At 35.0% G+C, this 26,952-nt stretch overlaps 2 protein-coding genes across 3 annotated transcripts in view; one reads left to right on the forward strand and one right to left on the reverse strand.

The window, feature by feature from the left end:
• Window positions 1-14,466: 14,466 nt before the first annotated feature.
• The window catches only part of LOC111428213 (cadherin 87A), a 72,495-nt gene continuing 60,009 nt past the window's right edge, over window positions 14,467-26,952 (reverse strand). The window contains exons 9-24 of the mRNA XM_071199360.1: window positions 25,388-25,560; window positions 20,565-21,050; window positions 20,405-20,503; window positions 20,105-20,353; window positions 19,655-20,047; window positions 19,426-19,602; window positions 18,867-19,099; window positions 18,210-18,811; window positions 17,981-18,158; window positions 17,387-17,549; window positions 15,845-17,335; window positions 15,591-15,789; window positions 15,019-15,535; window positions 14,806-14,967; window positions 14,690-14,756; window positions 14,467-14,633 (exon numbers count right to left, since the gene is read on the reverse strand). Coding sequence (XP_071055461.1) covers window positions 14,610-14,633; window positions 14,690-14,756; window positions 14,806-14,967; window positions 15,019-15,535; window positions 15,591-15,789; window positions 15,845-17,335; window positions 17,387-17,549; window positions 17,981-18,158; window positions 18,210-18,811; window positions 18,867-19,099; window positions 19,426-19,602; window positions 19,655-20,047; window positions 20,105-20,353; window positions 20,405-20,503; window positions 20,565-21,050; window positions 25,388-25,560 — 5,213 coding nt within the window. The 3' untranslated portion in view covers window positions 14,467-14,609. The remainder of the gene's footprint in view (window positions 14,634-14,689; window positions 14,757-14,805; window positions 14,968-15,018; window positions 15,536-15,590; window positions 15,790-15,844; window positions 17,336-17,386; window positions 17,550-17,980; window positions 18,159-18,209; window positions 18,812-18,866; window positions 19,100-19,425; window positions 19,603-19,654; window positions 20,048-20,104; window positions 20,354-20,404; window positions 20,504-20,564; window positions 21,051-25,387; window positions 25,561-26,952) is intronic.
• LOC111428295 (lipid storage droplets surface-binding protein 1-like) lies at window positions 21,307-26,558 on the forward strand. Of its 2 annotated transcripts, none has more exons than XM_023063757.2 (5): window positions 21,307-23,078; window positions 23,809-23,927; window positions 23,979-24,164; window positions 25,317-25,536; window positions 25,590-26,558. In XM_023063757.2, coding segments are annotated over exons 1-5 (1,317 nt in total). In that variant the 5' UTR covers window positions 21,307-23,077; the 3' UTR covers window positions 26,381-26,558. The 2 variants fall into 2 exon arrangements, with proteins under 2 accessions (XP_022919525.2, XP_022919526.2); XM_023063758.2 differs by lacking the exon at window positions 21,307-23,078 and adding an exon at window positions 23,435-23,594.

Below are 26,952 nucleotides of genomic sequence, written 5' to 3' on the forward strand. Positions count from 1 at the left end.
TTTCCCCTTCGTTCAACTTCACCTACGAATAGACATTATTCTTTTATCGCAGAAAACAAATTATTTATTTACATAGTCGCATTTAAACAGGATGAAACATAACGTATACGAAAAGTTACCGCTTGGGTGCGCGATTCGCATAAATCGGTGCTATTCATCTTGGCGTTTTTCGCGTTAAACGGCCGGTCGAAAAGGTTTGCGTTGTTTACGTCGCCCCGTTAACTGCTGCGACGGCGGCGGCGGTTTAGCGAGAGCCGTAAATCTCACTGGCAGAGCAACAGCAACCAGATTAGGCCAGTTGAGAGGAACGCGCAAGCCGAAAATGCGCGGAATATTTTAAATTCCTACGCTATTTGTTTCGCTTAATCTCCGTGCACAGTGCTTAATGCGTTCGGAGCCTACGGAAACGCACTAAATCACCGCGTCGCGTTATTTACGGCAACGGTGTGTCCATAAAAATGATAATGCGCACCCGACCGGCTACCATGTCGCAATGAACACAAAAGAAAAAAGAACTCGCATAATATCGATGGTCTGCGAATGTGTCTGAAGAAGGAAAAGGTGTTGAGGCGAATTTAAATCCCTATCTGATCAATGATTGTGTCTCTTATTAGGAATTTTGTTCAAGTTGTATCGCAAAAAGAATCTTTTAGTATTTTAGGGTAAAAACATCACTTTGGAAGATCTTTTCTTTGTTGCCAGAACGATACATACACGAAACGATTTCCACTGCCGTCAAAGAGCATCCGCTTGACGCCATTGAAAGCGGGACAATGAGCACTTACAACGGAGCCATTACTTTATGGATGGCAGACCCCAGTGCCGCGTCGGTCTGGGGTAATATATTGCCTTTCTTCCCGGCGCATTACATCGGAAACAATCAATTTCAGGATCACGCGGTCCATTTGTTCACGTCCCACATAAAAAAAGATAAATGTGGCAATTCCCCCTTCAGACTGCTAGCGGAACTGCCCCGCACCGAAATCGATTATGAAATACTGTCGGCGGAGGGCGCGAAGGGCATATAAGCTTCCAAGTCGCACTACAGACGATTTTACGCTCTCTTTATGTCCCCCACATTCTTCCGATCGAAAATCTATCAATTTGGATTTCGCCGAGAGCGATTTCCCGCAGATTGAACCGCCCGATATGGTCGTCCGGTAATTTAAATAAACTGCAAATAGGGATTTGCCGAAGTGCGAAGCGTCAAATCCGAATGCTGTTTCTACTTCCGAACCGGAAGAAAAGCTTCGACGACCCGACCTCATGGATTTGCATTTATATTTATAACAACAATCTAAATGTGAACGTTTACGGTGTTAACACTGAAAAGAATTTGTTTTGCATGTTTCAATTCATCTCTTTTAACTGCAATAGAAAAGATTTTCAAATTACAAAAAAGTAGATGCAATAGAAAAGAATTGTGTGACAAAGTCAAAGCAAATATTAGTAATATGAATCAAAATCAAAATCATGTTACTTATACATTTATTGAAATATTATTAATTATGTTAGTATTATTTGAGATATATGTCAAAATTTAAGGCGATGTATCAAAACAATATCCAACAACAGTACACAATTTGGACTACATCAGCTATGACTTAAAACAGTGTCAAAATAGTATCAGACATGTTAGGATCTATCAGATATGTGCCAGAATTTGTCACATGTTTCTGCACCATATCAAAACTGCGTTTTACGTCAACATATGCTAAATTTAACTTATTGTTAGATGTAGTCGAAATCATTTCATTTATAAATAGTTGTGTGTTTACTTATTTAAAACTGTATTGATTTGGATTCTTCTGCATCTGCATTAGAAATAATATTTTCAATGGGGTCTTTTCAGCTACTAATTTGAGTCACTTTCTCATATGCAATCTGTGGATCATCGTTATTCTCACTTTCACTTGGTGATCCAATTATATAATATTTCAAATTATATATATATTTATTGCAAATTGTTATTTCAACTTGAATACTAACAAATGTCTTTAACGACAAACACCATTTGCCAGTCATCGATCAGACTTGTAGAATCCCCAAGTGTAGTAGACATGTATCATTCCTTTATCTGGTCTGTGCTAACGTCTGGTCCCACCCTCGTATTTTGAGGAGGAGGAATGGTCTGGTGGACGAAGAGATTCTACGGGAACGAAAGAAGAGATGGTGTCACGGGTGGCGGGTATAAGAGCAAATTTCTTTTCGCCGATAAAGTGGTCGGTCGGGAGTGGATCGTTTGCGGTGATTTATCCGTCCCGGAGACACTGAGATATATATCTTCGGGTTCGCAGGACGCCTTCACGACGACCACCGGCGAAGCGCTGTTCTCGGATCCTCGAGGTTATTAGATTTCGCCGAAGTAGACAACGCGACGACCAACTTGCCGTTGTCGCATCAATAAAGTGGGAGTGTAATGGGGAGGATTTATTTGGAAAGCTTTTAAGATTATTTTTATGTTTCTTAAAGTGGGTAAAGTTGCGGTATTTTTGTTTTAACAAAACGGTCGTATAACAGTAGCTGGGCCATAAAAAAGTAGGTATAGGTGCTGCATTTCCTCACTGTCGCCATAAATTAATTTTAACGCGGCGATACATTAGCGGGCGAGGTAAATCAAGCGCGGGCGGCGCGCAAGATTTTATTACCGCCGCCTATCAAATTGTTTATTTATAGCCGGTCGGTAGTAAAACTTTTCTAAATATACCGGGGTGCCCGGCGGCGGCTGTATTTTATGCTGTACAAATAATTACCGGGCCGTCGTTGATTAGTTGTTTACCGGTTCTAAACGTCACGCTCGCTTCCCGCCGACTTTACGACACCTAAAATCATAATTTATTTCGGTTTCATCACGTTGCGCGTTTGCCCGTCCGAACTCGTAATTATTCGCCCCGCTCGTAAAACTTATTTTTATCAGGCTCAGCCCGGCCACCGTCCGTTTAAATGCCGTTTGATTGATCGTCTTCTGCAACCGATCGAGCGCCGCGACGCCAATAAAACAGTTGTTAAACTTTATGGAAACAAGCGAAATGTCGAACCTCACTCCTCTCTCTGGTACGCCTGTTTACTCTCCTACGCTATTTACCGTGTCTGTCCGTGATGTGTTTCAACCTGCTGCTACTGGTGTTGCGTTGAAATCGTCGATTTACGATCAAGGTTTACGACCCTTTTAGATATTACACTCTACAACAGGGTTGAATACCAACGTAAACTTTACATTAATTTCCAAATTACCAACATATTCTATATTTAACCAAATTCAATTTTGCTACATCTCGAATCGACTTAATTAACATACAGTGTCGACACATTTCGCTTTAGTGCTATCTTAATTGAAAAAAGACGAAATGAATAATTATGCAAATCCGCCTATAATGATCCATGCGTGTTTTCACCCGAGTGTGGCTGTTTCTGATTCAATTCAGATTCGTTATCTCAGTTATTTATTGTTATTCTCGCAGCGATTAATTTCTCTCGAAACGGTGCTATAAAACGCGTGGAGAGCGAGAGCCTCCTGCGTGCTCAACGTTCTTTCGTTTTATACTCGACGTATCGTAAAACATCTTGTGTAGCCAAAATATTATGCCGCTGAATAAGCAACGTATAAATCTATCACTCAGATACAGTTTAAAATCGTTTAAATCGACGTACGATTTTAAATATCCACAGAATTTTGCGAATTTTATTATAGAACCCACGAAAATCCTTGGAGACACCCCGGGGTGTGTATTGTCGTGATTATAAACGGAGGTACGGCGCCGCGAACCTGGGAATAAATCACGGTGATTTACGGGACGCTCGCAGACCTCGGGCCCCCCGTAAAGTGACGGGGGGTCGGGCCGGGACCCTGTTATGCAAATAATAATTTCATTACGGCCGCATTAAAAGGAACAGCCGGGACGAGCGTAAAATATTATATTACGCTTTTATTAACTGGGCGTTCTTTTACCGTCGTGGTATTCGTAAACCCCCCATGGCCAATTAAAATACATTGGGCGTGGATGCTAAATTAATTCGGAGAAATTTCACAAAATAAGAAAACGAATGGTACTATAAGAAAACCTACACGTAAGAAGGTGTGTTTGAAACGACCCCATTTCCCCATACCATCACTCCCCATTCGTCTCCATCTCTTAAATCAGCGCGGACATCAAGATATGTAGCACAAAGTGGAAAAATCGCACGGCGTGAACACGAAAGTGATGAGGCCATAAGTTATCCTCCTTCTTTCCACCCAGACGACGACACCGAAAAATAACCGGGCAAGTCGCCCTCTTAGCCCGAGCAGTTCTTTTTCTGTGCCCCCTCCAACAGTGACATGTATACGTACGACTCTCCAGACACATCTCATTTACGGCCGGGCATAATTCTTTAACACTTTCCGCGAGAGTGGCTCGTAAATCTGAGTTTGCGCCGTGTGGCGGCGCTCTCGCGTAGTTTATTGCAACCTGCCAGCGCCCTGCCTCCTTGATTTATCTGTGCCCGCGTGCGCCAGATGAAGGATAAACGTAATGGATGAACCGCTAACATTAATCTGCATAACTGTGCACTGTATACGTCACGTGTCCGAAAGTAACGAATGTTCGGACCCGGTCGTACTAAATCGAGCACTCTTCTTGCCAACGTACCCATCTTCCTTCTCACGTTTTCTAGTCACATCCTTTATACCATCATGAAACGTCACCAACACACCAACCAGAATGAATGAAAAGTTTATACAACCCAAACTAGACAAATTATTAAGACAAATAATTCATGGTTAAACTTCAGAAACACACCTTGTTTAAAATCAAAAAATAAAATTTGTCTAAAGCCACACATAATAATGGTCACTAAGTCGATGTTTTGATGTACAAAACGGATTTCTGTTACTTATTGCTAGAGTATAAAAGATTAGGTAAAAATTAGATGAAATTGTGGTTTGACATCTTGTTGTTGGTAGAACACGGCATTCAAAAGGATTAAAAAAAAAGTTTTAGTATAAAAGTTGTGCATAACTTTATTCTTAACAATATTGCTCTTTTACACTTTTGCTCTCAGATGCATAAATATCAAAGAAAATTCGTTTTGGGTGAAAATTAGATGAAATCATGATTTTACATCAGTTTGTTGGTAGAACACGCAATACGACCCACTTGTTTGGAGCTTAAACGGAGAAAATGCTTACTGGTGACGAAGCCTACCGATGACGTGGAGAGATAGTGTATGGAGTTATGTCAAAATCTGTAAATCCGACTTCCAAGATAATGAAATATTCGTTGTTGTTACTTGAACTGGAGTGACTTGATCTTTCCAGAACTCAATCCAACCCAACATAACGCAACACGAGTCTCTTGGTTGGTGCTGAGGAGGAGGTAATGCTTACTGATGACGGCTAAGATGGTGGTGTGGAATCGAAATCTAAGGTTTCCACAGTTATGGCTTCTGATATGAGGATTTAATAATAAAATGAGTCTACTTCTCTATCTTTGGAAAGTTTCCAAAAGGGACCTATACTACTTGACTATTTTATGTCATGACAGTTATGTCATAATCATGGTCAATTTTTTAAATTCATTTGTTTTTTATCAGATGTTTTAAACAACTTGTATATTTTCTAAATGTCACGCAGCACTGGAACACTGAACACACATAATAATACTGTTGTGTACATATGTGGAACGTGGGTAGAAATTACATGTCCCTTACACGTTGAATTCGCATTTCGGTTGCGATTTTAATTCAGTCATTGAGCATGACAAGTTGTGATTAAACGAATAATCTAGATGGTGGAGTAACGCGTACATAAGTTGAGCGAGCCGGGGGCGCCACGTTTCGGTCCGTTTTCGTTTCCGCGGGCGTCGGCCCGACGTAATAACTTGTCAAATGCACCCACACAATTTGCATTCAACGCTGCCGGGGCCGCGCCCTCTACCGCCCTGTTCGTGCGGTGGCGGGAAATTCAATACGCCAACCGCTTTATATTTTTTATTTTTAAAATTTTTTACACCCTATTGTTCGCCCGTTTATTTTTTATTCCTTGTTTATTTTTTTTTCAGCTTCGGCGTTAATTTTTAAAACCGAGCTTCGAATTATAAATCAATCGAGGATGAGGATGTGATGGGAAAAAAATGGACTAATATGATATATGGGGGAAATGATTTTGATGGAACTAGACGATGAAGAGAGATGAATTTATAGTAACACAAATTTATTTTGAAATCGTTATTATATCATTTTAATGACTCTGACATTCCATTTACATATAACGACGCGCCTTGGCGTGTTTAACGTAAATATATTAAATTTATTTAAATTTTCTGAGAACTCCGCGAATTTCACGTCGACGTCGCAATCGTTTTCGTTACGCAAAAGGATCCCTAATTAAAAATGATAAATAATCATCTGGCGGCGACGGTCGCTTATAAGCGTTACACACGTGTGTAACGACATTATTTACTCCACGATGGGAGTGCGCATTTCTTCTTCACAGCGACATTTACATTAATTAAAATTGTTCGGGTACCGTCGCGTCGGTTGAGCATAATTCATACGTTAATAACGACGACGCACGTATATTTTAAGGAGCCCGCAGCGGCGCGGACGTCGTTGCGTGAAAATATTATCGTGTACATTTATCAACTACCGCGTCCACGTGAATTTATTGCTTTTCGGGAGGCCCCAGGGCCCACAAACCGAACGGGACCGATGCCACAAAAAGAACCCGGCGCGGCGGTCCTCAGGCGTTCTCTCTACGCATACGATACGAGAACTAATGAGAACGAGACACGCCAAAACGTCGTTACCTTTGAAATGTTCCTTCGGCGTCGGTGACGGCATTATTAATACGAATGCGGTCTTTATGTTTACATTAAATTAACATTAGCCCGGTGACTACGAGAGCCTTCGAGGCTTCATCAATGATGGTTTCTAGACCACCATCGCTCTGCCAAAGAAATTAATTTATATTGTTTAATCTGCTTTTATAAGCACCACTAATGGATTTAAACTACTTTCGGGTATGTTAATGTTATAGTAGTAATTGAAAACATTATCAAGCTTTAACCAAATATAACCATCATTAATTTTAAAGTAAAAAAATTGCACCTGTGATGACTCTATGCAATGATGTCAAACTTTGACCATCTTAGAACAATTTTCCAAATTGTCAAATAATAAGGTTATGCCAAAATTGTAAAATTCAAAAACTGATATCTGCTTTGTTTGTTAAGATCATGAGATCATTTTCATGTTAAATTAAAGCTAAAAGCATGTGATTTAAGGAGATCAGTTATAATATGGATGTTTATTATAGCAAAACTTTTCAAAATTGCCAAATACTAAAATTATGTAAAAAATTGACCATCTTAGGAAAATTCAAAAAATCATATCTGCTTTATTTGGAAAGATCATAAAATCGTTAAATTAAAGGTAAAAGCATGTACTTTAAGGAGATCAGTTAAAATATGGATGATTAGTATAGCAAAACGTTTCAAAAGTGGAAAATAATGAAATGATGTCAAACTTTAATAATCTTGGAAATATCTCTATTTAAAAATATCATGAAATCGTTATTTTTAAGATACTGTTAAGATATTATTTTGGTATTCATCAAATTTCATAATATAATTAAGATAAAAAATTGTTTAAATTTAGATGGTTCTTGGAAAATCGACGTTAAATGAATGTATTCTGGGAAGTTTTGACTTCAATGAACATGAAGGACAAAAATTATTGGATTCGCTGAGGCGTATTTTCTGTTTTTACGCGGTGCTTCAATGTTGAATATTCCTAAATACTAAGTGTATACATTTTGTTGTATAGAAATCTTAGTTTCTCGTAGACGTTGACCCCACTCTGTGAGTTAACTCGTAAATATATTCTTTTTAGAGATCTTACAGACACGGTTAAGCTCGATTAAATATTCAACCCACGGGCGTTTAATTAAGCTCATTGGCTTGGTCGCGACGGCGGCGCCCGAGAAGAAAAGAAAAATAGAGGCGCAAGTCGTCCCCGGTGTTCCTGTCGACGGTGATTAGCGAAATTTACGACTTTATTTGACGGTGTCGACAAGATATTTAATTAGGGAGGTCCGATGTAGGTGCGGACAGTGTGGTTGGTCGAGTCCAAGTCGACAAGCCGGTAATTAAGGCGACACGGGCCCGGACATTTCTGGCCGTCGGAACGAGCTTGTCGTGGAGGCGCCCCGCCCGGACGCCTCCCGGACAAGATTTACGGGCTCCCGAGGGACCGGAGAACCCGAACCCGATCAAATTGCTCGGCATAAATCTCGAGACGGCACCTTATTGATACGACAATGGCAATATGGGCGCCACCAACCGGAACCATCAACAACTGGCAAAAAAGATTTCTTATCTAACGATAGATTGCGCAATTAGATTTATGAAAATGTATTCACAAAACGATTTAATTTATAATTTAGATTAGCATCTACTCGTAAACATGAAATATAAACGTCACACTAGCTTTAGATGAAATCCATAAAAGGATCTAAATAAATTATCATCAAATCTGAAATGATATCTATTAAAAGTCGATGTTCATGGGAACGACGTCGATAATTTCTCTCCGTAGGTTTACCCATAAATATTTAAATCGCTTTAAAAGAAAAACATGTTGAGGACATTTTGAAAACACCCGAACGGATTCTTAGTTTGGTCGTGCGTGGAAACACATTTATGTTAATTCGAAACGGTTAACCATTAGCATAATCCATATTTATGACAATATCAACAGCTCTTAATTGATGTCTTCAGAAACATTCTCTCCCCAGCCTGTCATAAACATATACGGCAACAAACGCCTTTTCTTGGGCTACGAAAACTTGTAATAAATTGACCAATTAATCCAAGGATACGAAACTCATAAGCAATTTATCGAACCATAATCGATATTTCCACATTAGCAATCAACGGTTATATCTTAATTTAGATTGAATTTCCCGTCGCCGCGAGAGCCGCATCCTACCAATCAAAATCCAATTTCAAACGCGCCAAATGTACACATACGACCCGAATTACCATTATTATTACGTAGAAGGATAATACGCGATTACGAGTGACCCTAGCGCTCTTCGAACATCGGAGAATGTGGGCGGGTCGGACGGTCAAGTAATTGCAGTCCATTAGCGTGGAAATTTCGCTTGGGCAATTTTATGCCGAGGATTACCGTAGTTGGTACTACAAGCCATCCGTACTAATGTCCGGCGCGAATTCATTAGCAATTTAATGAGATTACAGATGTCTTACTAATACGGCGCGGTCGGCGCTTGGGACATTATGAAACGATCGTCTCGCCGATTCATTAGAGGTCATACTATGGCCGTGACCAACACTGAAATGGGACGCTAATGATCGTCCTTTGGGATAGATTATTACTTCTGTCAGTTCGTGCAATTAATAAATGTCTAAAGGAAGAAATACGATATGTCTCTTATGTTGCTCATAAATCATTTTCTCCAAAATCATTTTTGTTATTTCATAAAATATTACTCTCATAAGGTATGAATAAAAAGCGTTAAGTACACATTGAATATGTAAATTGTAATAAAATGATCAATAAATATTCGTTAAATTACCGAGAAGATTAGAACGTTCGAACCAACATACTTTCAACGTCGAAAGGTGCGATTAACAATGGCATAAAACACGTGTAGTTGCCGTGCGCGTCCACATTGCTGGGGATCGATTCGTGTGCGATGCTGGATTTGCATCCATAATTAGCGGTGTTTATACAGCGTTGACCTTTTATTTGCATATGCGCTGGTAAATTGTCGGTCGACGTAAATAATGTATGAGACAAAGAGCGGTGTACGCTGTAGCACGTAATTACGAACGCCGTCCGTGTTCCCTGTAACGACACTTTCGTACATGTCAATTATTAGCAATGGCACCAGAAACGGGGTTCTATACGAACCAGCGTTCGTGGATCCACCATTCAGGATAAGGAATGCAATTTTCACCTTATCTCAGAGGCGGCAATACGATCTTCAGCTCCCTAACCGAGCCATTTCCACGCGAGCTCCATCGTTACCGAACGCTTAATTATGATTAATGCCCAACGGTTACGGCAAATATGGAACGAGTTATTTCCATAAAACCTCATTAACGTTGTCTACCCCCAATCATCTTTATTTAGTTATCGTATTCAATATATCTATCGGTACTGAAAAGTTTTATTTTGAATGACATGTACTATAGATAGATGTGGATCTACCTGTCACTAGCACGTTGTATATTTTCGTTCCCCCATCGACAACGTAGCGTTACAATAATTAGGACATGTCCTGGTGCGTTGGGGAAGCGTTGGTGCGGACAACACAGAGGGCAGAGCGGTTGCAACAATTGACAGCCGACGCGAGTGACAAACGAACGACGCACCGAGACCCCATCCTGTCGGTAACTCTGTGGTCACAGCTGGACATTGATTACTCCGCATCATCAACAATGTCCTCACCTAAACAAGTCGAAGCAAAAAAAAACTTAGGCATAAATAACTACACCATTAATTAATTAATTACGTGTGGTGGTGAAACAAAAACGAATAAGCAACTTTTTTCAATCATTATCAATCTTTTCTTTTAGATATTTCCTTTTAAATATATATGAATTCAACATCCAATTCTAAACTCAAGTTATCATCGACAGCCTATTTTGCTAAGTAGTTACACTGTTTCATTTATTACCACCGAAGATGTTTGCAAGAGAACAACTTAATTTAATAAATAATGAAATTAATCAGTATGTATTATGCAACCGAAATATACGCCATTGCGATGGTATCTACACAGCCAATTATCTCGAAGCTAAAACAGACAATCAGTGAAAACATAAATGAATTGACTTCTATTGTGAAAAAAAGTTGCCATGCAAAACCAACTTCTTCATGGTTTCAAATATTCTTTGAACGCAGTATACAGACATTCTAGAAATGCGTAAGTTAAATCAGAAGATCAAATGACGATTGCAAACTTGAAAGAAAAATTTAAACTAAATTAATTTAATAATAACTTATTTTAAAATTTTCAATTAATTCAAGTCGAGGAAAATCCATCATAACACTTGAGGGGCCATCCCAATTTTGAGTAGACTCGACGAACGTGTTCAAGTACTACATTTTCGCAGTCTTCTCGACTTTCCCCTATTTCGGAGACGGACCATCGAGTAAGAGAGGACTTGGGGTCGGTAATTAAGAACTCCGCCGTGATCGATAGGGTCCGCAGTCCCGTTCGACTCATTACTTCTCCGTTGGCGCACGGACGCCTTTATTAAAAGAACAGAAGAAATATGGGCGGGCCGAACTGCCTCTTTCTCTTCTAGTGCTGGTTCTAACGCGTTGCGTTTAATCAAGTCCGGAGGCAGAGCCGATTGAATTTAACAGTAGTGACGTACGTTGGGGGCGGTGTATTTTCCGATTCATCTGGTCGTTAGGAACAAATCATGGAAGTTCGTTTTAAATTCGAGATGTTCCCACTTCGATTACTATTCGACCTTTTTGAAATGGTACTTGATGAAGGGCGATAATTTTGGCGAAATTTGTATTTGCGATGTAATTAAGATTAATGAACCATCAATTGACGACTATAATTTAATATAATAAATTTTCGAGTTTCACATTAAACTTTCTTGTAAAGTAAGTGCTAGATAGGTATGAAGTACCGCCATTGAAGTGAACCTTCTGTGCAGTTTGGGGCCGAAAGTTACGAAGCAGCTCCCACATTCGCCATTACGGCATAATTCACGATAATTAAATGTGTTAATTAGCGCGCGCGGAAACTTGTGGTAATTAAACACGGCGTGCTTGTTACATTTTAATTAATGCCTTTCTCTCCCGCTGCCGTCCGCCAGGTAATAGCGCGTAATAAACGTGAACGTTATCAAGGTATGATGTACAGTTCGCTTTGATTTACGACTAACTTCCTGTTGTGCCAGTTCCATTTTAGCGTTACCCGGCGTTCGCCAATCCGTAATTATTGGAAAGTAGCCGTAAATCGACGGCGCCGGCTACATAAATCACGTCAGTTATTAACCCGCAAACTGGCGGAATTAACGCGATCGGACAACCAATTTTAATCTCTCTCGCTCTCGACAGAAAATAAAAGTATAATAACATTTTAATTTACAGGGTGGCTAAAAGTGAAAGTCGCCCCCGACAAAAAACGATTTTACCATTTTATCCGGATTTTGATTAATGACCCGAAACATAATTAATGACGCGATGGAACGTGATGTGATATTTTTGTCGTGATGTCGAAAAGGAACGTCGCCGGCTTTCCCCTCTTTAATTTCGGTGACGTGCATTTGAACTCGTTTGAGGGAACGGCAGAAGCGGAGGAGGGTGAGATTGGAAATTACCCGTAACTTCTACTGACGAAGGGTAAAGAGAAGGATGGTCGTAATTTTCTCTCCGAAAGACCTTCATTTGTCTGAAAGGTAATTGCATACGCGTTATTAATAACACGTCAAATGTTCCAAACGATTTCTCGAACGAACGGGATTATAAATTATGATGATGCTTGCACTACTTAAGCCAACCAAAGAACGTATTACATGATGGATTTTACCTTGTTAATACTTAATTATTTTATGCTTTAAATTATGTTATACATTTTATTTTATAAAATAATCTTGTATTTTATCATTTTACATTTCATCTCTTCTTAATTATACTGTCAAACTGTCACGAATGGGGGTTCTCCCCTGGCAGCATTGCCAGTAGTGGCGGCTGCGATGACGGCAGCAACCAGAAAGGACGACGTATAATGGACGCGCTCATTGTCGACTTCCTTTCCGAGGCGCGTTCGCCGTCCGCTGACACAATGGTCAATTACCTGACGTGATATGGCAGTCCGAGAAGCCGCGGATGATGAAAGGAGACCCGCGCCAACGCCGAAACTAATTTCCTCCGATTGTATCTCGAGGGGAGCACCGACGTGAAAGAGACGTCCATGACGTTCTTTCCCCCTTTTTAACTATGCTTTTTCTCTTTAACGGATGTCGCATGTTGTAATTGAGTGTAGAGATGAGTTTGAATGAATTAAATGGATTCATGGTTCGACAGAGTTGGGATTATGTATTTTAAACAGTATCCAATTCTATTTTTGATTAAAAGACAGTTTGAAGAAGGTTCTATAAGCTACCTACAGGAAGTTTTCTCTCAATTTTTGATCTTATTTTTGTTGTTTCTGCAAAGCAAGATAATTTTAAACCTTCTTCATCTCCAAAAATTTTATTACCTACAAACGTCTACGTATTCTTCCTGTTATTTTTTTGTAGCATATTTTAATTAAAAATTGGTGATTACCCCTTCAATAAAGATTTCTATAAGTGATTATTAACGTCGACGATGGATGGCGCTCATTTCTAAAAGATTTTATTTTTCTCCTTATCGCATCTTTTTCTTTCAATTTCATTCTTGCTTGTAGACAAATAAAACATTTACATATTATATTAAGTAAATCTAAATTAATTATAAAATTACATAAAAATAATTTGTACAAAACAGTGGAGCCATCTCTGAGATGACAAACGAAACCAAGTCGAAAAATTCGTCCACTTTCCAAACGATTTATCGTTTCTCTCTTTTTGGACGTATTTTTTTTATATTTTGAGATACAAAGAAAGTCTACAAAGGTCTACATTTATATTATCCCAAAAAATTTCTAAAATAAAAACAGATATGTACCTTGAAAATAATCCGATAGATGGCGGGAATAACAATATTAAATTTTATGTGGTTTATTAGAAGTAATTTTTTTGTTTATTTAAGCTTAATATTGACTATTCTTGCTAATATATCATTATTTTTTTAATTTTTCTAAGTTCTTACTCAGTTCTCTTAGTTATAGCTAATTTTTTTGGTTATTCTTTAGCTTCTTTAGTAGTATACATACATAACCTTGCTTATTGTTTAATAGTTATAATATAGTACTTTTATTTCTCATTTAAGGTATTTTTCGTGCAGTAAAGTAACACTTTGGGATGCAATAAGGGCTAGAATATACAAGAAGAAATTTATGAGGAATTCTAAGAGAAATCCTTCAGAAACCATCAATGGCAGATAGACTTTCCAAATCGGTTAAATATTACTGGGTGTAAGTATTATTTAATTAATTAATTTTAATGTATACAGTCAACATTACTTGATGTTAATTTTTTATTTTAGATTTTCTTTTGGCATTTGGAAGTGGATATTCAATGATTATACGTCAATAACTCCATTATGTTAAGCTCCTCAGACTTGCTCATAGACATAAACTGAGTTGTTTATATGGGATTTTTGCTTTTACAACCATTTAGATCATTGTAATTCACTTAACTTTGCTGTGAATCTTTTCTTTATTATTGTTCCTCGATTACATCAATTCTCCATCTTTTAATGAGCCTCGTTACTTTTATTTAACACATACATCATTTTTAATAAACTTAAGGATTGTTAAGGTTGTTTTGGTAGACAATAGCTATTAAATTATTGATTGTACTGTGAAAATTATATATTTTAAGACTTAAAATTCACTCTAGGTAAATGATTCCAATTATATTAAATATACCTAACAATACTATAAATACTTAATATATACATATCTAAAATCATTTATCCATATCTATCTTTTAATATCTTTCCACGCCATTACTCTAAAAAACAAAAAGTGTGGATAAATTTATTTTTGGATCAATTAATGATTTATTACCTGAATTTTTCGTTCAAAATCAGGATTATTTTCTACTCCTATAAGATCAGAATCACCGCTGCTAATGCTAAAACAAATTATTTAAGTTTGTTTATAGAATAACTCTATTAATTTACCTTTGTCGATCTGCTTCTTCTGGAAGCTCTTTTTCAGAACTAAAAACTGGGTTGGAACCTTCCAAAGCATGCCTATTCGTATTCGGTACAACTTTTCTATTTAATCCCGATTCTTGTGATGCAAATTTCGTTACAGATAATTTATTTAAACGTTTTGTTAGGCTACAAAAACAATTTTAAAAATTAAAAATGAAAAGATATGCGAACTTTTACCTTCTTGTTTTTAATACAAAAGCAACAATAAGTAGAATGCATAAAACTCCTAAAATAACCGCTACACCAATTAACCAAGCCCTTAAAACTTCGACGGTGTTATCAACGTCGGCTGAGGTCGAAGAGAAACTAATCAAAATTAATCCGTATTGTGTGAAATCCTGTTGTAATTTATCGTATGTTTTTACATCGCTGGCGAACGATTCAATCACTGATTTCTCTACCGGTTCGTGACTATCAGTATCAATGAAATAAATTTCGCAAGTTGTGATGGTAGAAGTTTCCGATTCATCATCATCAGCTCGTTTAGATGATTCATCGGAATCATCTTCAATCGCACGTTTTATATTCGCTTGGTAAGGTGTTCCTTTGTCATTTTTAAACGTTTCGGAAAGTACATCAGCGATTTCATCCTTTTTATTTTCAACATCAATAATCACATTTTTGAATTTGAATTTTACAATGTGTTTATCTTCGTTGACTACGTAAATCTCAACGTTTGCACTTACTTTGTGACCTAACAAAAAATATTTTGATTAAACATAAAAATAACGAATTTAAAATTGTTTTACCATCACATAATGATCCGCTTTCAACGCAATCCCTTGCCCAAATTGTAACAGTTGTATAACCTGTAGCTGCGCTATTAGAATCACTAATTAATTTTAATGCTCCATTATTATCGATATATAATTTAGGATAATTAGATGGGTAATCATCGTTTTCTTCTATAACGTAGCTAATCACATCGGTTACGTCCGGATCAGTTGCCTAAAAAAATTTCTTTCTTAATTTATGTTTATATCAAATTGTTATTCAAAATTACTTTAACCTGTATGAGGGTGTCATCTTTCTTATCGTCGTATTTTAATGTTGTATAATAAATTTCTCTTTCAAATTCCGGGGGGTTATCGTTTATGTCTTGTACATTAACAGTAATAGTTATTTTAGCTCTATCTGAACCTCCAATTTCACCACTTTCCCTATTGGAAGCTTGAACAACAACGGTAATAACCGGGGTTGTTTCATAATCAACTTCATTATCCAACCGAATAATGGGTTTTTGATTATTAGGAATAGAAAACAATGATTGTCCCTCTATGATAATATAGTAAATTGGTAATCCTAAATCTTCAGCAATTTCGACTTCGTATTTTGCTTTTGGAAACTCGAACTCTTCACCTATTTTGTTTTCATGGAACCCATTTGTCTCAGCTTCTCGGTTTTCATCGTCAAATACAGGGTTAATGTTATAATTGACGAAGAAAAATGTTACGGTTATTTGGGATGACTTGTCGGATGGTTCACCCACTGTTGTGGCGATTATGGTTGCTTGATAAGGTACGTTTTCGTCGTACTCTACGTTGTTTTGAATGGTTAGATAACCAGACGAGGTAACCGTGAATAAATTTTTGTCATCTTGCACTGAGAATGTTGGTCGATATTTTCCACATTGATCATCGTGCGCTTCTAAACTTAAAGTTTTTCCTTCGTCGAGTAATTGAATGGGATTACCCGGACTTTGATTTAAAGCCAAGTGGATTGTTGCCCCTTCTTGTGGGGATGTGATAACGGGAGAATTAAAATTGTATTTATTAATGTTAACCGTAAAAGTAGCCTCTGATGATTGCGCAGGGTTTCCATGATCAGTCATTTTTACCGTCACTTTATAATCATTTAAAAATCCTACTAATTTTACGCCGGTTAGTAACTTAACAGTTCGTTCTGTTTCGTTTGGTTCGGTTAAACTAAATTCGATTTTATCTTCTTTGTTACATAAATTTTCATCTCCTATTATATCCCCAACTATCTCAAACGATACTTTGCTGTTATCCCCCTCATCAGCATCACTTGCTTTAAGTTCGGTAATAAATTGTTTAGCTGAACTATCTTCACCGATTGAAAACGGCCCTTTCGTTAATAAAACTGGCTCGTTATTATTAATATCTGTAAGTATAACTCTAAAGCTTATTGAATCGACACGATTTCCTGGATCCCTAGCATCTATGTGGATAATTATTGGTGCTTTCGGAATATCATTATCTCTATCTAATTTTTGATCATCATCCGTATAGGCAACCGTAATTTCTCCAGTTTCTTCATCGATTTTAAAGTAATTTCTTAGTTCTTTATCCATATTGCTACTAAACGAGTATGTTATTTTGTTGTTTACCTCATCTCGATCCCCATCGAATGCAAGAAATTGTGCCACAGGTGTACCTGCTTCTGATTGTTCTGCAATTGGTACATCATCTATAGTTTCATCAACTTCAAATATGGGGTCTTGATCGTTTATATCTTCAATGTCAATTTCAACCTAAAGAAATAATTAATTTTAACGATTTTTTTGTGATTTTGTTTCTGTTACCTCAGCATTTGCAATATGGACCTCATCGGAAACAGTTACTGTATAATATAATTTAAAAATCTTTTCTGTATCAGCATCAATTTTTTTGTCTGTTGTTGTCAATTTTCCATCCTTTTCGTCTATTTTAACAAGACCATCTAAATTGGGATTATCATCTTTTGGCCTTAAAAAAAAATATTATAATAAATGTTGAATTTTATTTTATTTCTTGGTTATCTCAGAATAGTCTATAAGACATCAATTTTTTGAAAGAAATAATATCTAAGAACGAAGGGGAGTGTCTGTTCTGGTATGTTCTGTGTGCTTTATTAAACTAATAACCTAGGATTAGATCTGCAGAGTATTCTTTAATGCAAGCAGTCTTAACATCACAAATGTGTGTGTTGTTTCATTATGATCAGAGCATTACATCCCATAGATTGCTTGTGACTCGTGGATATAGTGGTGGTATGTCTTGTAACGACATTTTCATAGCAAATTTTTTAAATATTCCAAATGAAAAAGAAGTAGCTTTTGTAAAAAAATTCTTTCCATAATTTTTCCAACTATTGATATTGATACACGATTCTGAGATAACCAATAATATTTTTTTACTTAATAGAATAGGATAATTTAGCATCAACATCAGCATCGGTGGCCGTTATATAACCAATTAATGTATTAGTTTCGGTTTTTTCGGTTGCTCTAAATTTGTAAGGCTTTGAAACATCTTCAGGGAAGATTGGTTCGTTATCATTGATGTCGTTTATGTAAATTTGAACGTTGGTGGAAACTGAAAATAATATTTTTCAAGATAAATTTTAAAATTATTGAAGATTATTACCGTAATTTGGCGTTTCCGAATCGATCTGATTTATATCTGTGGCGACGATTTTTAAATCCAAAGTATCGAAAATTTCAAAATCCGGCGTGTTACCCATCGTTTCTTCGGTTTCTATAAACTGTAATGTAGCTATGAGTCTGGATCGAAACGATGTAGGATCAACAACCAATTTGACGCATTCCTTATATTTTGCGAATTCTTCGGAGTCGGTTACTTTTCTGCCGTTTTTGATGGCTGAAGATTCGTCCCACTTGATTGTTATTTCTAACTTGGAATCGGAATCTTCGTCGGTTGCAGTTATTGTAATACCAATGTCGCATTGGGTTCCACAGTTTTCAGGGACTCCATCACCACTTGCTTCAACTGAAATTCTCGGAGTCTCATCGTTTACGTCTTTTAATTTTATTGTAAGTTGACTGAGTGCAATGTTTGTTGTATCTTTATCTGTTTCTAAGCCATCTTTTACTTGTACTTGAACGATTACTTCTTCTTGGGATTCGTAGTCAAAGGGACGTCGTCCATATGCTTCGTTCAAGTAAATTTCTCCTGTGGTGTCGTCTATTTTTAAAATTTGATTTGCGTAAGTGCCTAAGATTGCGTAGCTGTAAAGCAAAAAGTATTAAATAAAATTGATGCAAATTTTTCGTTGATTATTACGTTAAAGTTCCATCTACATCTAAATCTTCAGCTTGCATTTGAATCAAACGTTGTTCCGTGTCATTGTAAGTTTCTTCGATTCGTATAACACAGTCATCTGGTTTAGTTTCGTGATCTTCGTTACATTTTATGAAATTGGGTAATTCATCATTTCTATTTAAAAGAGTTATATGAAACGTAATTGGTTTATGAATTTCGTCATTAATTGGATCGGCAGATTCAGTAGCTGTCAACTAAAGTATATAAATATTTTAAATAAAAAAAATAATAATTAATGTATAATTATGGTAAAACCCTGATATAACGGACAAAATATTTTTAAGTCATGCTATTAATATTATCTATTTAATTCCATGTTCATAGATAAACTCGGATAAACCCTATCATCAAGGACGGTACTTCTAGTTTTAGTTGTTATTCAGCGTTAGTTTATTATATATTTTTCATTGAACTAAAACTAGACACGCATGTTAGGCATGCGTCTTCAGAAGAACGCGTCTGAAGCACGTCCTTCCCCGTATTAATCCGTTATATCGAGGTTTTACTGTAGTATAATTACCGTCAGCGAAAATGTTCGCCAGCTTTCCTTTTCATAATCTAATTTTAAATAATTAATGATAAGAAAGTCGACGGAAGTTTCTTGGTAACCACTCTCAGGGGCTACTGAAAACGCGCTTTTGTGATCGACTTCGTTGTCATATCCTGATAATTTTAATGAATATCTTGCGTTTATACCCTAAATAAATAAATAAATTAATTTAAGTTTAACTCGAATCGAAATTTAATACCGTATCTATATCGTTAAGATTAATTTTCGTTGAAATTGTGCTTGCGGTTGTTTCTAAAAGTTCGAGATAAATAATATTTTCTTCGGTTATATCACTTGGTGGATCGATTGTAAAAATCGGCCGATTATCGTTTATATCGCTTAAAATGAATATGATTTCTTGTTCAATACAAGTTTCTTCAGACTCGTCACTATCTTCTTCGCACGCTTTTACCTTAAAAGTGTAAATATCGCGGTTTTCCTCATCTCGATCTAATTTCGCAACACTGATTTTTCCGTCATCGCGATGTATAGAAACTTTACTATTCCAATCTTCGATTTGGTCAAAATTGAGTTGATAATAGATTTTAGTATCGATTCCTATATCACCATCTTTTGCTTCTACTTGAAATTCCTAAACAATAATTAAATGAATTTATTAAATTTAATTTATTAATTTCCATTTTTTTACTTGTTCTAACTCTTCCTCAAATGTTTTCGATTGAAAGATTTTAACCCAAACCGGAGGTAAATTGGGAACATCAGTGACAGTAACAGCGATTCTTGTAGGATCTGTTGTGTGTACCGTATCTTTTATTGATAGATTTATTATGTAAAAAGAACCATCTCCGTAAACTAATTTTTTTCTTAATTTTAGTGTTATAGCCATTTCGTTATCTTTTAAATTATCTTTAGAAATTTCCTCGAATTCGAAACGTTCCTTCAATAACAAAGATTAATTTTAAATTAAATTAATGATTTAGTGACTTACGTCTGTTAGTTCACCGTTAATTAACCACGAGATTTGACCCATCTCCCTGTCATCATCGGTTATTAAATACTCACATCCAGTGTCACAACATTCAGCTTCCTATTGTAATTTAAAAAAATTAATTAATTCTTAATAAAAATCGTATTCATTCTAAACATACTTTAATAGAACATTGTAGATCATTGGATGTTAAAAACGGGACGTTATCGTCAATATTTCTGATTTTCAAGTTAACCTGTTTCTGTAACTCATCAACGTTATCCCAAATATCAAAAACAAACGATTTGTGTTCGGATTCGAAATCTTGCCTTTTCGTGACTACAAGATTAAATTTTTTCTCTTCCCCACTTTCAATAATTTTCATCCCGGTAACTTCTAAATCTGATGCAGGAATGAATTGAATTTCCGGAGTATTCGTTCCTTGATCCTGAATAATATGGGCGATAATAACATCTCCTTGGTTTTCCTCGTCCATCGAGATAGTAACAGTACTTGCCGAATCAACAAAATCGATATTCGGATCATCGGGTCCTATCAATTCCAGTTTAGCATCGATTATTGAAACTTTTAAAACGAGTAAACAAATTGTCCCGAAAATCCAAAATGATTTAGTCATTTTAAAATGGTATTGAACAAATTCTCGTAATTAAGCTCACACATTCACATTCACTATGACAATGTTAAAATCACACTGGAGATTTAATTGTGTTTTTCATCATATAATAATGGCTAAAACCTTTGATAGGCCGTTATCTCTCAGGTATCGATAAATGCATCAGATGAAATAAAAAATTATTAGCGCTTTGGTTTCAAATATGTTATTGTTAAAAAATTGTTTTTATCTCGATTAATATTTTATTCGATAAGATTGTAGTTAAAATTTTATTAAAAATTACAATGAAATATTTGAATTACAATATATTATAATTGAAGTCAAAGTTACGATGACTAATCCGGGATATCGCAATAATAATAAAATCTTTAGTAATCGTCTTTATTACACCATCATCCCAAAATAATCTAATTTTCGTAATTGAGATTAATTCAATACAAGATTACATACACAATTCTTATCGAAATATAAAGATTTTTAAGGATTTACGAATTTGTTTTTGATAATCTTCCCAAAATATGTTTTAAATCAAGTAATAAATCAATAAGAGACAGAGAATTAATCGAATGGACCATTAATGACGTATGGGTGAGAGACAAAGACACAACTCGAAGACTGCTAGCAGTAGAGATGATGTTTTGGAGAAGGGGCTGCGACATAACTATGCTGGACCGAGTTGAAAATGAAATAAGAAAAAGAATGATGGCACAAAACTCAATAATAGACAATGGTCCGAGATGGTGGAACGGATATCCGGCAACTATCCGGTATACGGCCATTTTTTATAATCCGGCCGGTTTCTTATTAATTTCATTTTTATTCAAATATCGCAATAATGTGGGGTATCACTTCAGAAGTGTACCAGAAATTATAACCATAATGGCCGGATAGATATACCGGATATCACTATCCGTTCCATCATTAGTCCAGGATATCAATGTGGAGATGAAGTGTAGAGGACTGGGTGAAAATGATTGGAATGATGAGCACCGCTGCCGGTTGGGATGCAAGTATATAGTGAGGTTAATAAAAAAAATTATTTTCTCTAAAACGGTTAGGGATTAAGAAATAAAACCTTTTGAGGTTATAAAGGGGCCAATTTACTGTTATTAAATCTCCAAATTACTACCAAAGTATTTAATATTAAGTGATTATTAATGTCATCTGAAACGGCCTTTTAAATAATTTCGAAATAACCTTGTCCTTAAATTGAAGCGATAAATTCAAGTTTTTCTAACGATTCATTAAATTATAGAGCTGTTATTTATCTCTCAATTGCGGATATGAGTGCTTTTTTACACCTAGAAAATTGACAATACATTCCAACAACACCTAAAACGATTGAATACGTCGTACATTGATTTATTAAAAAAATTATTTCTACAATTTAAGTATCAATTATTTTCTGATTCAAAAAAAATAAAGAGTTTCTTGATGTTTGTCAAAATGGTTTAAATCGATTCGAAACATAATTATATTATAATGACAAAACAAGTCAAAAGAATTAAAATGGATGTTTATCAGAATATTTAAAGGATTTAGATTACTCTACTCAATTACAAACAACTCGAGAACACTTAACGATGCTGATTTTATTTAATAAATGATTTGGATGTCTTTTGGAAATCTTATTGGTGCATGTCAAAATAGTTTATATCTATGAGTTACATCATCTTATTACTTGACAAGGATGAACAACAATAATTCACTATGAAATAAATCAAGATTTTTATATGAAACATTGTCATATGATAGAGCTTAACTCCACGCTCAATGAAACTATTGTAAAAGATTTTTTGTTGGTTGAGATATCATAATAAATGATGATCTTTTCAAATACAAAAAGAAATATTATTTGAAGTAATTAATTGAAAAATAAATATGATTTGCCGGTGAAATCCGTGTTGTTTATCAGTGTTTGGGGCAGGGCATCCATATCTTAGGTCATAGGGCATCAGTCGCACTCTATACGTGAGGCGCTCTCATTACAGAAGGATCTTGGCAAACTTCGTTCAGTAGTTGAGTTTGTAACATCACAGACAGAAGAAATCTTCCAAAAAAGTAAGTCGCTTTTAAATACCTTTTATCTTTATTGTTTCTCTTTTTCATTATTATATTTAATCTTAAATAATAATCATAAATTTTCTTAAAATAAATACTTTAGATTAGAAATCTTATCGCATCGGACGTAAAACCACTTAAAATTAATCTTTATTGATTATTATAGTCTTTCAAATATTACTAACAATAAGGAGTAAAACTGAAAATTTAAAAAATTCACTTAATCGATCAGCTTTTGATATAATTAATTAGGATTTTTATTTTTCTTAAACACTATTTTTTAACACGATTAAGTAAACAAGGATCTTCTGATTAAGAAACCGTCCGTCCAACGGTCAGATTGAGTTCTTTGATAATTAAGAATCTAACGACCCGAGACAGGATGAGTCAATTATCGCATTTGTCTATTTAAGTTTTGTACTTTGGATGTCTGCAAGATTCCGCGTTCTAAAAAAAATAGTTTACGAAACAAAAGTAATGGAATTAAATGATTTAACGTGAATTAATGTATTAAAAGTAAACGTTATTATTTTTAATTATTCAATAATTTATTATATTGTAATTTTATTCTGAACTTTCAATCAATATTATTTCCAATTCGAATTCCTTCTAAATTCCGTTGTCAACAAAATTATATTTAGATTTTGTTATTAAAACATAAACAATGGAATAATATTGTTTTGAATAATTCTTATTTATTTAATTTTATTTTATTTAACTTAATTTTTAGTGGCGGTGAAAAAAAAAGATGTTCATCTACCACGATTAGAATCCGTGGAAAGAATAACCCAGTTCCCAATCGTTGAATCTGGCTGGAAATACGCCGAAAATATTTATAAAAGAATTAAGGTAATAATTTTTTCTTAATTTTAAATTTTTATTTAACTAAATAATTTTTAGAATTCTAACAATTTGTTCCAATGGACTCTCGACACGGCCGAGAATTCCATTTATGGATTTATAGACTCAGCTTCTCCTGCGGTTTTTTTTATTGAGGGACCTTTATCAACTGTTGACAAAGTCCTTTGTAAAAGCTTGGATATCGTCGAACAAAGAGTACCATCGATAAATCTTCCACCACAACTGGTAAGAATTAAAAATATAATTTGTTTTTGTTACAATATTTTATGGTATATGGATTAAAGTATAACCTTATCAACATCCGGTTTAATATTAAATATTATAGCGGAAACAGTAATCTCACCATTTTTTCGGGTTATTTCCCAGATTTAAAAGGTGTGGATAAATCTTTGGTGATAGAAGGCGTTGGTATGGTCCATCAAATTTATCCAAAATAGTTATTTCAGCTACTACAACGATATTTGAAACGCTTATCACAAATAAGATAAAAAATCATAAATTTTGCCCATTATTGTTATTGATTCGATATGTTTTCCAACACATTATTGATAGTCACGGTAGGATTAAAAATATTTATCTGCGTTTGATGAATCATTCCTCTCCAACGTAAGCGAAGGTAAAGGTAACGCCCTCATCTTTAACGAAGATGTTCGGTGTTCGTCACGAATTATAAAAAGAGGAGATAGTAGAAAACAAGTCAATTTTATAATATTTTTTTATCAGATTAAGAGGTATCTCACAATCGGCGCCTAACGCACCGCAACCCAAATACCAGTTTCAACAAATAACAAGTTTTTTTTGCATAGAGGTATTGCAATCTGACAAACTTGACAATCGTTTTTTTGGCGGTGTTCAAGTAGTCCTCAGAACGCAATGTAACATTTAAAGCAGCAAAACTTGTCTGTTTAAACTTACAAATCTTACGCAGCACAAATTTGAGTAGCAAGGCAGTCCCGGTGGATAAGTATCTAAAATCTACTACTTTACTTTGTTACTTTGTTTGGAAGTGTATATTTAGTCCCACCACACTTGGTGGTACAACACATCTAAAAGCTTTCCTTTTGTATTGAATTAGATATTTTTGCGGTATTATTGTAACAAATCAAAATCGTTGGATTTATAAAAAAATTAATTTAAATTTTAATCAGAATATTTTGGATATGTATAGGAAATCATAAAATGATTAAAAAAAGTGAACAGATTAAAACGTACGCAAAAACATAGATTATTACATCCAAAACAATGAATGTTTATAAGAAAAAATAAACGAGATAACCTATTAACATTTTAATAACCATTTTTTCTTTATTATTTAAAATGATTTCTTATTTTTTAAAAATTACAAAAAAAATATTAATTCTTTTAATTTTTTTCTAGATTTATTACAACACCAAACGTTATGTAACCGATGTGAGTGGAAGAATTGTAAAGCCAGTCTTAAAACGTACCAATTCAGTTAAACAAATTGGAAACGCCGTTTTATCCAGTAAATACACCGCATTTGCCGCTGATAAATTAGATGGGGCTCTCAACGTTGCTGATAAATATGTGGATAAATACCTTCCTGCTGATACAACAGATGGACAATTAAATGACGGTAAAAAATTTGATAATAATCTAACTAATAATTAAATTATTTTATTTTTAAAGATGCCTCATCTAAAAAATATCCCGATGGCCCAACTAATAAAGCAATTCAAACGATTGTTCATACGGCAAGATTTTCAAGAAAACTTCGACGTCGATTAACAAGTAGAACTTTGGCGGAAGCGCGAGCTTTAAAAGAACAAAGCGCCGAGGCAATTCACGTTTTAGCTTACGTAGCTGAATTAGTTTACACAGATCCAAAATTGGCGATACAAAAAGGAAAAGAACTTTGGGCTACATTAAGCAAAGATGAACCCGAAAATCAAGCACGACCAGAAACGTTAGAACAACTAATCGTAATGTTAACGAGAGAATCAGCTCGAAGAATCGTTCATTTCGTTAATTTCACAAGCGCTGGTGTTAGTAAACTTCCAAGACAAGGCACAAGATATATAAGAAGCGTTACAAAGAAATGCATCGAAGTTGTTAATTCTTTATTAAAAACGGTTCATTTAGAAGGAGTTGGCTTGGCAGTTTTTGATCGAGCTGTTTTAAGAGCGCGTAGTTTTACGGAAATTTTAAAACAACTTAATACTGTTGTTACTGACGTCTTGGAACAATTAGCGGTTGTTTTGGCACAACAAGTTAAAACTAAAGAAACAGAAAAATCGGTTCAAAATCAACCACAAAGTAAAATTATCCCGCAAACAACCGTTACAAACACCACGACGAATAAAACATACGAAATTCGACAACAATTTGAAACTTTACAACCACCTGTTTCACCAAAAAGTTTTAAAGCTACTCATAATAGGCAGGTTGCTAATGGTGTTGAAACTGTGGCTGCATCTTAAAATCATCTTTATTTATGAATATATTTAATTAATAAGGAGGGATTTTCTTTTTAATGAAAGTGTATCGAGTTTATTAAAAATATATTAATCTTTTTTAGGATAGAAAACTTTATTTTTATGTGTTTTTAATGTTTTTTAAAAATGTTTTGATTAAAAATAAAAAACAGGGATATTTAAATATTTTTTTTTATACACAAACATATTTATTTTTTTTTAATTTTTATTATGTACAAATGTATATAACTTTCTACATCTTGACTCATTTTCATACGCTTTTTTTATCCTTAACTAAAAAAAAAATAGTAAAAATAATAAATTAAGTTGAGTATTTTATAGTTATTATGATATGGCTAATTGGAGAAGTATAAAAACTTAAAAATTTACGGAATGACTAAAAAAAATTTAGTAAGATTAAAAAGAGTATCTAAAAAAATCACAAGTTTACACTAATCGATTAAATAAAACTTGTGGAACATAACTCGTACAATAAATAAGTTGTATCACTTCCCTGACAGTTTTTTTTATTACAAAAAATGAGATGTATAGAAACACAAAGGTTTTATGGAATGTCT

Source organism: Onthophagus taurus, chromosome 10 (genome assembly GCF_036711975.1).
Source record: "Onthophagus taurus isolate NC chromosome 10, IU_Otau_3.0, whole genome shotgun sequence".
NCBI lineage: Eukaryota > Metazoa > Arthropoda > Insecta > Coleoptera > Scarabaeidae > Onthophagus > Onthophagus taurus.